The following is a 13125-nucleotide window of genomic DNA, read 5'->3' as shown; positions in this document are numbered from 1 at the left end:
GCTAACATAACCGAAGCTTCTATCCTCCAAAGAAAACAATAAGGATTTATCAGATTTAAGTTACCAACTAACAAAGCCTGTGCAATATAGTCTTCAATAATAAAATTCTCTCATGTACGTTACAATGATTTACCAGATTGTAAGTTCTAGTTTGTATGTATGTTTAGATTAACACATGGATCTCAGTGGAACGTATTTTTTGTCTTCTCTGGTAAAAATAGAAGATAAGAGAAATAAGACAATAGCAGTGTCACATGGCTAAAATATTCCTGAGTATAAGAGACACAAGACAATAGCAGTTTCACGTAGTGGCTAAAATATTTTTGAGTATAAGAGACAAACCACGTGAGAAACTTTATAAGGACTTTGTTCTAAGAGTTTAGTCATGTGACGTATGATTACAATGAGTCAGTGTAGTCAATCAATACAGTAACGTCTGTAATATATATTTAAAGCTAAGATCTGATAAAAAGACGGAAGGAAATGGATAAACGGACTAAATACATCTCATCTGTTTCTTGACCTTCTTGCGTCACCAAATTCCTCCACTTTTTTCCCCGCCCAGCAGCTGATCTTAGCACAAGAGGCATGTCCATTCTTTTACATTGTCCAGCCAGTTTGTCCTTGGACGGCCTTCTCTTCGTGCTTTCTCCCAGTACCTTGAAGAAAGACTTTTGACAGTGAGTCATGTCTTACAATAGGATCAAACCAGCTCAGTTTTTGTTAAATCCTAATATTGAGTTTCTCCTTTTTGCAATTACCAATAAAAGTAAATAATACCTTCCCCTCTCCTAAAATAAAACGATATAATCAGTAAAAGGAAAATTATTTTTATAGCAATGTGGAATTCCCTTTTCTAACGTAATGTGACACTCCTGGTCGATTATCTTTGATCACAATAGTGGGACTCCACACTCTATCTGTTAGGTTTTTATCTTTGGAATGTTTTATCACTTTCATGTCACACTAACTATGAGATAATGATAGACATATACGTAGATTATCAAAACATGTACTACCTTGTTCTGCGTAACTAGTTGATAATTTATTTTACTTTGTTTTTAGAAACTTTTAATTTTAGTTATTTTTAGACCTGAAGTCATCCAAGAAACTAGATAATATTTTTTTTTCCCTATTATTAAAGTAAATAAAAACATTGCTCTGAAATACATAAGTATAAAATGCCGCAATGTAAAAAAAGTTATCTCTTAAGACAGGCGTTCTCAACCTGTGGGTCGCGACCTCCTTGGCGATTTGCTAGGGGTTGCCTAAGACCATCGATAAAATGGATTGTTATTGTCTATTCTACTGTTGCTGTATGTATGTGCGGGAGGGGGGGGTCGCGGCAGAGTGGGGCATTGTAAAAATGGGTCGCCGAGCCTTAAAGGTGCAAACCGTTGTCTTAAGAGAATACAGTTAAAGAAGTAGGCTTAAGGTTAGAACAAAAAAGTAATACAAGAGAAGACAATTACACTATCAAGTTGAAGTAGAATCGCAACATTAGCTCTTGGTAAAGAGAGCAGTTTTGAAGGGCATGATCGGTATTCTCTGGTGAAACACCACATGGGCAAATTTCACTAATTCCAATTTTGAGCTTAGTAAGATAAAAGTAAATTGGTAAATTTATAACAACTGTTTATCTTATCTTATCTTATATAATACAAACGTTACTTTATCTAGTCCCACAGTCAGGTGATGACAGATGTACAGTTCGTATGCAAAGTTCACTAACTCTCAAAGCAAAGAGAGATCATCAAAATATTTCTCTGACATGTTTTGTTATCAATCAAGATTCTACTGCACCAGACACTTGTAGTGTAACAGATTTGTGCGCACAAACTAACCCAGCAGTAGTGACTTGTAAGTGTTTCTAAATTAAGTAAAAAAAATATTTGATAACTTTCAATTCCCAAATGAAATTCATAATAACTTTTTTTTTCTTTTGGTGTAAATAAACCAAATTACGCATCCGCGTAAACACCTTTGTTCGAATACGAAATGAATCTGAATCAACACCCGTATATGTCAACTCAAGGAGCAGTCTTAAGCCCACTACTCATTCTAATTAACATAGATAGATGAACTACCAAAATCATTAGCAAGAAATAATAGTTTCTAGTCCATTCACGGACGCTTTGAAAACATGAAACAATAAAAGCAGCACAATATATTTTACAAAGAGATTTAGTGGCTTGACAGAATCATAGCGGTCTTTCCATGTCTTTCCATATAGAAAAATTCAAATTATTAAGAGTAATTGAAAAACCAAAACCTATTCATTCACTAGACTAAAAAAACTGAAAATACTTTAGTGCTGACAAAAGAGAAGTTATCATGGAATCCCCATATTGACGAAATAAATAAATTAAATAAAACTTTTGGGTTAATTGAAATAAAGACTTAAAACTTAATTATCTTCTTTTAACGAAACTTATGTATAAGAAGAACTTGATTGTACTAAAAAACAAAACATTAGCTAAATATTTTTTTTATTAAATTGCATCTTTGAAAGGGGAAAATGGAGAGGAATATATTAGGGGGAGGGGACGACGGTTGAGTGCTTAAGCGCTTTGCTTCCTAACCTGGAGTCCTTGGTTTGAATCTTAAAGAAGACTGGGATTTAGAATTTCGGGATTTTTAGGGTGCCCCTTAGTCCACCAAACTCTAATGGGTACCTGACTTTAGTTGGGGAAAGTAAAGACGGTTGATTGATGTTCTAACCACATGACACCCTGCTCGTTAACCGTCGGCCACAGAAACAGATGACCTTAACATAATCCGCCCTATAGACCGCATGGTATAAATAGGGGACTTTTTTCAAGTAGGTTTTGGAGAAGGAATGGTACTAAAACAGAATATGACAGATTTCGATAGTACGGGAGATCTTCTGAGTGATAGAACTGGGTCAAATTGGTATTCAAGGGAGACAAGGTTATTTCGAGGAACACTGTCAGTTATCTGGACTTTGCATTCAGTTTAGAACCCTAGTGCATGTAGGCTCACACATGGTGCTACAGGGGAATTAAAATAGTCTGGCCACCTAGTAAGAAAGACACAACTTGTATTTTGAAATACTATCATCATTTTCGGCAATAATATTTTCATTTTACGGTATTCATTATTCATAATTTCAAAAACAAATTCCAATGATCATGAAAAAGAATTTCTAAATAAAATCATATCTACGTAAGATTTGTAATAACCACTTTCGATTGTCTAACTCCCTACTTGTTTTACTATTCTTACTATTTTATTCACAGGTGTTATTTTATCAGCAATCATAGTTATACAATTTGCTGCCATCATCTTTCTCATGCTAAAAGGTCAAGGTAACTTAAGTAATTAGAATATCGTGTTAATTAAAGTTTATTTGAAAACGCAAATGATGATATTGGTCCAGACCCTATACAGCAAAAGTAGCTGTTGTATTAAAAATAGAAGAAGGAACAGCATATTTTTTTCAGCATCGAGACAGGTGTGAGACAAGTGTGAGACAGGTGTGAGACAGGGGTGCATCTTATCTCCCTTCCTTTTCCTCCTAGCCATCGACTACATAAAGGGGAGAGCAATGAACCAGACTGCCTTTGGTATTCCATGGCGTGAACAAAATCAAATAACTGGCTTGGACTTTGTCGATGACGTTGCACTACTCGGGGCTACAAATAAAAGCATACAAGAAATGACGGATAGACTAGATAGAGAAGCACCCAAAATTGGCCTCCGCATAAACCTAAATAAGACCAAAATTTTGCGAGTGGGATATGAGGCAAAGGGTGCGCCAGTCAGACTTGACGAGTCAGAGCTTGAAGAGTTGGAAAAGTTCACTTACCTTGGCAGCATCATAACGAATGAGATAGGTGTGAGACAGGTGTGCACAGGTGTGAGACATGTAAGACAGGTATGAGAAATCGACTACATAATGACATGAGCAATGAATCAGACTGCCTTTGGTATTCCATTGCGTGAACAGAACAGAATGACGGACTTAGACTTCGTTGACGAAGCAGCACTACTCGGGTCTACAAATAAATGTATAAAAAATGATGGAGAGGCTAGATAAAGAAGAACCAAAAGTGGCGTCCGCATAAACTCGGATAAAACTAAATATTTTCGCGTGGCATATAAAGCAAAGTGTGACCCCATGTTACACTATCATTGAAATGGAACCTAGTAGGAATCCTATCTAAGTCACAAATTAATGTGTGTGGTATGTTTTTTTACATTTTAATATCTTTGTTTTTCAGGTATTCATCTGACTGAAATAAAATCGTCCCCAACAGAACCACAAAATTATGATCCGCCAAACATAGAACCTCAATATGACTGTATTGGAAATAATGGTTATTCAAATAATTATATAACTGCTATATAAGTTCACAGAGAGAGAGAGAGAGACAGAGAGAGACAGAGAGAGAGAGAGAGAGAGAAAGAGAAGGGATAATGGATTTATTAATAATGTATCGCGTTCGTTAAAAGGCAAATGAACTTTCTTTTTATTGTTAACTTTTTCATTGATGCATCTGTACATTTGCTTAATTAATTGAAATGACACCAATTAAAATATGTATTAATTTAATGTCAAAATAATGATTGGAGCATACATGTTGGCCTACTTTGACATTAGTCCTGTTACTTAAAAAAATAAAAGTTCAACTATTAATAACAGAAGAAGTGAAATATTTTTTCACTTTCTATATCTCTAGAATCAATATAAATTTAGCTTCCATACCAAGTTCCACCTCAACGCAATGGTTATCCCAGATATCCGAGTTCTAAAAGTTATCCATAAAGGTTAAAGAAAGGTTAAACATGGCTCGGGGGCTAAGGCTGAGAAGGATCCTTTGAAAAGCAGAGAGAGATCTTGTCGGCAATATAGAAATATGCTAATGTTTGATGACCTATTGTGGTATGAGATTACCGGAAATATCATTACATAGGACAAAACAAATGTTCAAAGGAGGCACAAAGATAGGACCTTTTTAAAAAAAATTAAGTGTCACTTCTTCAAAAGGTCTAAAAAGTATAGGCACTAGCTGATATTGTTTATATTGAATGTAGCTGACCTATGTGGAGATATCATACCGCACTAAAAGTGCTAGAAGAACTGAGTCTCAAGTCTCAATAAGATTTCTATAATTAAGTACATAAATGTAATTAAGCCAGCTAAATAATTCCTTACATAAGACTGAAAATGTAAGGTATCATTTTCAGACCTTGCAGTTTATAGGGCAGATGATGTATAGTTCATCTGTTTTTAAGGACGATGGTTAACCAGGGCGTCATTTGGCAACGATCAACCGCCTTAAGTTTCCCCAACCAATGTCATGTACACGCGGATAGATGTATAATTAAGCAACAATTGTCTTTGTTTTAAGCTATAAAGCAAAGCAAATAGCCGCCAACTAACAGAAAAGATCAGATTAAAAAAAAACATACTAGAAAAAGTAAGGGAATAATCAGTGGGGTAGCAAGGTACCGTGAGCCCGGGTTCAATAATTTTTTGATGGGCCCCTTCTCCCCCATATGACAACTATTTTGTGCGACTAAAAATCAAGTAGTTCATATGTATTATTTCATTGGCTAAAAGACATTTCAATGCAAGTTTATAAACACAGCTGACAGAATCATTGAAGACCATGTTTAAGTATCGCTTGCACAGTGAACATAATGAGTGAGCGGCTGCTTTTCTTGGAACAACTCACAGCTATTGCACCGTCTGCTCATACTGAAAAACCATCATTGCCTTGGCATCATAAGTCATTTAAAGAAAGATGGTGATATTTTATTACTTAAGAGTATTTGTTCAGTTAAACCTGAAGACTTCTGGTTCGGACAAATATGTAAACCTACAAATGACTTTCTGATTACAATTTCTTAGTTCGTCATCGGAATTTACAAAACATTTTCTGAACAAAAAATGCAAATTCAATAAATGTGTAATTCTCTTTGCGTGCTGTCAACCATGATAGAGAAAAATGCGGAACATACGTTAGGATTTAAATAAAAGTTATGACAATGAGATAATTTTTGTGTGTGTGTAATCACGGCAATTTATTTAATAACATTTTTGTATAATGAAAATATTGGCTGTTTTTGTGCAGTGTTTTACATAGCTACGCAAACCCAGTTGCGACCTGTATATTTTCACGGATTTTATGCTGACAAAGCCGTTGTCTGCTGGCAGTCTATTTAACTTTACTTTTCTTCTTTTGAGCCAGACTTAAATAATGGCTTTTCTTTGAGTCTCTAATGTTCGTCCCGCAGCTTTTGTGAGAACTCTTCAACTGTCTCTCTCAGAGGCCATCTTCTGCATGAGAATGCTGCCAGGTAACTTTCTCTGCCAGTGAGGGCAAAAAGTTGGATTTTTATAGCGCTTACGGGGGGAAACTCTGTAAAACTGTCTTCCTCTAAGCTCGCCAAAGAAGATCGCCTTTGGCATGCTGTCGTTTCCCATGCAGGATAAGTGTTATTGACAGCAAAGAAATTAATAAATAGATGATATTTTGTTCAAATTTGCATTCTCACGCTTCTTTATAAGTGTTTTTCTTAGAGTGGGGCGTTGGCGGATTTTTTAAAAGGAAAAATACAAAATAGGGGCGGTAGGCCAAAATAGGTTGAAGACCACTGCTCTAAGGCATCGAAAAACAAACAAACAACTAAGTGAATACTTAATTGTGATAGAGTCATTAGTATTCTGTGTGTCTAGACCTACAAAACAGATTGTTTTAAAAGAAATCCTTTCTTTTTTAATGGAAGGGGAGGGCGGGTATAGAAGGCGTACGATATAGTTCAAAGGTTTGAAAAAACATTGCTGTAGAGCATGGAATGGGCTGCTTAAATCAGGCAGGAAAACCAATGACTTGTCAGAGTTTAAGTCTTTGACTAACATTTAGTACTACATTGACCAAGGGACAGAAGTAGGACGTAATCATCTTCTTTTTTTTTTAAAGTAACGTCTTTATTTTATAAGAAGATAAGAAGATAATGTGATAGACGTGTGTGGATGTCTTGAACGAATGTAAGTGCCACCGACTTATGTATCTGTGGCTTATGTATATATGGGATATGTTTGCATTCACAATTTCATCCATTAGTAAAGGACTCTTACATGTAGAATTCCAAGGGTGTCAGAAGACAAGAGAGAAAGAGGATCCACGTTTAATCCGAGCATGTGTCTGAAACGAAATTCATAAATTGAAATAAATTAACACAAATGTTATGATTACATAAAAGATGGATTTTATTCAAGAGCACATTGGAGGAAGAGGGACAGAGAGAAAGAGATAATGAAAAAGAAAGAGAGAAAAAGAGAGAGAGATAGAAAGAAATAGATAGAGAAAATAGAGTATAAGAAAGAGAGAGAGAGAAATAGAGAAAAAGGAAGAGAGAGAGAGAGAAAGAAAGAGGGTAGAGAGATAGAGGAATATAAAGAAAGAGAGATAGAAAGACCGAGACATAATTAGAGGAAAAGAGAGAGATTGAGAGAGAAAAAGAAAGAGAGAGAAAGAGAGACATAATTAGAGAAAGAGAGAGAGAAAAAAAGAGAGAAATAGAAAGAGAGATAGAAAGACAGAGACATAATTAGAGAAAGAGAGAAATAAAAACGTTTGAGTATTATGAAAAGATTGTGCATTTTTTCTAGCTAATCATATGAGTTAGAGTTGCGGTAAATCTCTTGGCTTCCGTACTGGGGGCCCAGGTTCGAATCCTAGTGAAGACTGGGATTTTTATTTCGAGGTCCTTGGGCGCCTCTAATAGGTACCTGACATTAGTTAGGGAAAGTAAAGGCGATTTTAGTCGTTGTTCTGGTCACCTGACACCCTCGTTAACCGTAGGCCACAGAATCAGATGACCTAGACATCATCTGCCTTATAGACTAAAAAGGTCTAAAAGCGGAACTTTGCTTTTCTATACTAATCAAATGCGTGGTCAGGGCCCATAGGTACGGCACTCATCGAATGTCAACCCTACACATGTCCCCTTCAAGTATTGTTCAAGAAATACACCGATAGATCGACATAAACTCTCTATCAACAAATAATCTTAGTCCAGTGATGCCCAAACTCCGGCCCGCGGGCCACCGAAACGTCGTCATTAAGTAGAGAAAATTCTGTCTCAACAAATAAAAGAAAACGAAAAGGATAAATATATAGATACCTATTTCAAAACAAGAATATTTGTTTTATAAAGAAAGAGTGGCTCTTTCGAAAGTGCACAGATACACGACAAGGATTTCATGAAACCAAACACATAAACAAAAAAGTCGGCATTCTTGGCTTGAGATGTGATTGTTTGATTACACTTTGATTGTTTGATTACACTTTGATTGTTTGATTACACTTTGATTGTTTGATTACACGTTGATTGTTTGATTACACGTTGATTGTTTGATTACACTTTGATTGTTTGATTACACTTTGATTGTTTGATTACACTTTGATTGTTTGATTACACTTTGATTGTTTGATTACACTTTGATTGTTTGATTACACGTTGATTGTTTGATTACACTTTGATTGTTTGATTACACTTTGATTGTTTAATTACACTTTGATTGTTTGATTACACTTTGATTGTTTGATTACACTTTGATTGTTTGATTACACTTTGATTGTTTGATTACACTTTGATTGTTTGATGACACTTTGATTGTTTGATTACACTTTGATTGTTTGATTACATTTTGATTGTTTGATTACATTTAGATTGGATGATTAATGAAAAACATTTACTAAAATGAGACAAGAAAATAACTCGACTTTCAGGCTGGCTACCTTAGTTTTTAAATGTTTTACATGTTTCGGATACTTCTTTAGAGATAAAGATAATTTACATCCTAGTCCAAACCTATCAGATGGTGCAGGGGGATGGCTGAATGAGAACCCGGGCCATCAAGAACTCCGATTGATAGTCCAGTGCGCATACCGCTAGACCAGAAAGCCACCTAAAGATTAGTTCACATTGTAAGTAGAAACATGAAACTATTATATGACGTCGAATGCATAAAAAAGTGCTTCCTAAAGAAAAATGCCCTGAAAAAAAATGTTATTGAAGCTTCCAACCTTTATACCTAACCCGTTACTAAATCGTCTTTCTGAATAGCAATTTATCCGCTTTACATTAATTGTTTACAAATGTGGAGACTCCAAAGTATGTCTTTGTTGTCGCTTTTCAAGTACAATTGTGTAGGAGTGTGTTATTTGATCTCCTTTAACTCAGTGTTTAATAATACACCTAATGTGAAAGGATTAGATATCGCATAAAAATAAAGGCTATTGTCGTTTGTGACTGGAATAGTGAGTTTCGATTATGCGACAGAAATATAGTTGAATGTCAGGTCGTACTCAACGTACCATACTTATAAAAAAAAGATATATCTTCTAATAAGACTGACATATTCCAATCTATATTTATATATATACTAGAATTGCACTGGATAGTACTTGTTAATATTGGGCCGGGGCAAAGCTAGAGCTACTGTCTGGTGCACCCCTAATAAATACTAGCATTACAAACTGACTATCACTCTTGATTTACTTCAAGCGCTTGACATTGTTTATTACGGATGGGAAATCCCCTTCTTGTATTAACTTCCAAGAATCAGGTCACATTTTAACCATTTTTAGTTAATTGTTCGTAATATATTTTAGCTAGTCATTGTGACATTGTTACGTGGAAGGGGGGAGATATAATGTTCCAATGAAAACACAAACTCAAACTCGGTCCTTGAAGTGGTTTCAATATTTTCACCAAGAATATTAGAAACTATAACTATATCAAAAACTACAGACTATTCACAACAATAAGCTTATCTTGATACTGTTGTGTTGTTACCTTACGAACGAGATGATATCAGATGATAGGATGATTTATGAATTTGAAAGTTATTATTCACATGTATTAAATAACTGATATCTTTGAAGATAAAACTGGCCTAATTGATTGTACTAATGTATAAATATAATTGTCGGTTGTGTTTCTTTGGACATTTACGAGCAATGTTATAATGTGAGTATTTGATATATTTTACATAGTATCGATCTTAGTTTTCAATTACATTCAACATATATGCATAGTAAAAAAGTAAAGTTTTTCCTTACGATTATCTTCTATCTTATATAATACAGACGTTACTTTAAAAAAGAAGATGATTACGTCCTACGCGTCATGCATTTAGTCATGCATATTAACCAATGACTTAAATTCTGCCAAGTCACTGGTTTTCCTGGCTAGCTCAGGCAACCCATTCCATGCTCTAATAGCACTAGGAAAGAAGGAGTATTTGTACAAGTTTGTCCTAGCATATGGGACGAGGAATGTGCCTTTATCTTTGTGTCTTTCAGAGTATTTTATTAAATTTTGTTTTTGTATTTGAAGATTATGGTTCAGTGTTTTATGTATTATTGCTACTTTACTTTTGAGCCTTCTGTCCTGAAGGCTTTCTAAATTTAGTGATTTTACTAAAGGTGTTACTCTAGTCAAATGTGAATATTCGTTTGTTATGAATCGCACTGCTCTATTTTGTGTCTGTTCTAGTTTCTTAATGTTTTCTTGAGTTGAGGGGTCCCAAACAGAGGATGCATATTCTATTATTGGCCTAACCAAGGTTAAATAACATTTTAGTTTTATGTTCTTATTTGATTTATAGAAATTTCTTTTAATAAATCCTAATGCTTTGTTTGATTTTTTTGTAGTTTCATCAATATGTGGATTCCATGACAGTTTTTCATTTATTATAACACCTAGGTATTTTGCGTTTTTAGTCTGTGTTACTGGTTTGCCATGAATAAGATAAGTGGAATTAATTTGTTTTAGTTTTTTTGTTACTCTTAACAACTGACATTTTTCTGGGTGGAAAGACATGCTCCAATTTGATTCCCATTTCTGTAATTCATCTAATTCTCTTTGTAAAATATCTGTGTCTTGTGTTGTTTTTATTGTTCTATATATTATGCAATCGTCTGCAAATAATTTGACTTTTGTTCCTGAAGTAATGCAATTTGGTAAATCATTTATGTAAATTAAAAATAGTAGTGGACCCAAGACTGTTCCTTGAGGTACACCTGAGTTTACTGTTATCGGTGTTGATTTAGAGCCATTTATTATTACAGTTTGTTCTCTCCCTATCAGAATTTTGAGATTTTGAGATCTATGGGGCAGATGAGATTAAGATCATCTGTTTCTTTGCCCAACGGTTAACTAGCAGGGTGTTATGTGGCCAGCATAACGACCAACCGCCATTATTTTCCAAAACTAAAGTCAGGTACCCATTAGAGCTGGATATAAAAATCGCAGTCGTTACAAGGATTTGAACCCTGGACCTCAGGTTTGGAAGCCAAACGCTTAACCATTCGACCACCGAGCCCCCTATAGATGCATACTTAAATATATTTTTTTCTCTTTTAAAACAAAAGTAAACATTTTGTTTCAAACAGAAATAAAAAATCGTTAACTTAGTAAAAAAAAATGTTTAAAACATTTTTTTTACGTAAATATGTTTTAAAAATGCCTAACACACAAACAACTAACTTAATTGTCTTCAAAGTTGTTGTTTTTTTTTTATCAATGATAATACATATTTTGAACATTTTTTATGCAAAATGCGTGTATAGTTTATTTTTACAATAGATTTTTCGCTTTCAGAAATAAATAAAATAGCAGTTGTATCCGAACTTTCAAAGGTCTAAAATACCATATATTGTGATTTCAATATATTATTTACCATTCAAGGTCACACAAACCTAATAGGGGTTATTCTCTTTTTGAGGGCGTGTCACTTGTGTCAGCTTTAAAAAAAAGTTCGATATAGATTGTTGGGAACTAGAACGTTATCAAAATGGTCGTTGTAAAAAAAAAAAAAAAAAAAAAAAAAGTTTGTTACAGATTGATTTGTGATTTAATAGTCATTCAGAAAGACAGTATCGATGTTTGGTGGGGTGGGTAGGGTGGAGATGGTACCGACCCTGTATAAAGAGCGAAGGTATCAGAGACCAGTCAGTCACAACTTCCCGATCTACAGTTCGTTACAACGGCTCAGTAAAAGTCCGAGACGAGACAGAGAGACCAGTGCAAGAGTTGATACAGCGGAGAGATATTTGTACAGTCTTGTGTTACGTGCTGCCAATTGTACAGTGTTGGCTGTTATTTATTGACATTAAACTATTACGTTATTTTAAAGCCCAGAGTTGTCAAGTTCTTTCAGTTGGTGGTGTAAGCTGCAGTTTGCAGAGAGCCTGGATAGGGAGATTCGTAACAATATCAATAACAAGTTTTAATCATATAGATTAATTATGTTAACAAGCTGTGATGTCTACAAATTAAAAGTTTGAGATATAAAAAAGTAGTTTGTTTTATTAACAAAGGTAAACAATTCGTATACTAATTGTGCGTTCACCCTACCCAAAGAGGTCGGCCTTGTGATGGGGGGGGGGGGCGATCGCCCTTACCGCCCTCCACCCTCTAAATCCGCCAGTACATCCGACATTCAAACATAGGCAAGACATACACGTCAAACACAGATACACACTTCCAATATACAAATACATATCAAACAAACATACACATGCTAGATAAAAAATAAATATTTCAGACACATAGACACAAGACTGAAAAAAAGCATATAGGAGACACACGACAATCCCACACTTGTTAAACATGTAAACGTCAGACACATAAAAGGGCCATACAGACATACACATGCATACAGACACACACACATAATCATGTATAAGCATGCGTGCCCACGTCAGACACGGAATCTGATGTTATCGTCAGACATAGCTTGATTAGGAATGTTCTGATAGATTACTACAAAGCTAGATATATACTTGCTAAGGTCATTTGTCCTTTCTGATTTGTTATAACATGATTAGGGTTTAGTTATTTTGTTTCGGGAATAAAGGGGAAAGTTTTACTTAGTGACGGAATGACGCGATAGATAGTTAAAAACAAGAACACTCTAGGATTTGACAGAGACAAGACACTTTTCTTATCACAAGAATAAGAAGTAGTTTACGGACATAGCTAACATCGGACGACAGCAAGTGTGGACAACTCTTTAGGACCTATCAAAGCTTGTCAGAATAGTTGGAAAGGAAAGGGCTGGGCAATGGTCAGATCAAAACT

At 34.9% G+C, this 13125-nt stretch overlaps 1 protein-coding gene across 1 annotated transcript; it reads left to right on the top strand.

Annotated features, from left to right (window-relative positions):
- Positions 1-1684: 1684 nt before the first annotated feature.
- Positions 1685-4632, top strand: LOC129922827 (uncharacterized). Its single transcript, XM_056010422.1, has 3 exons — positions 1685-1860; positions 3261-3329; positions 4245-4632. Exons 1-3 carry the CDS (start codon positions 1716-1718, stop codon positions 4370-4372), a joined length of 342 nt encoding a protein of 113 aa, XP_055866397.1. The 5' UTR covers positions 1685-1715; the 3' UTR covers positions 4373-4632.
- Positions 4633-13125: the final 8493 nt, after the last annotated feature.

Source organism: Biomphalaria glabrata, chromosome 14 (assembly GCF_947242115.1).
Source record: "Biomphalaria glabrata chromosome 14, xgBioGlab47.1, whole genome shotgun sequence".
Taxonomy (NCBI): domain Eukaryota; kingdom Metazoa; phylum Mollusca; class Gastropoda; family Planorbidae; genus Biomphalaria; species Biomphalaria glabrata.
This window is presented reverse-complemented; position numbering and strand designations above follow the sequence as displayed.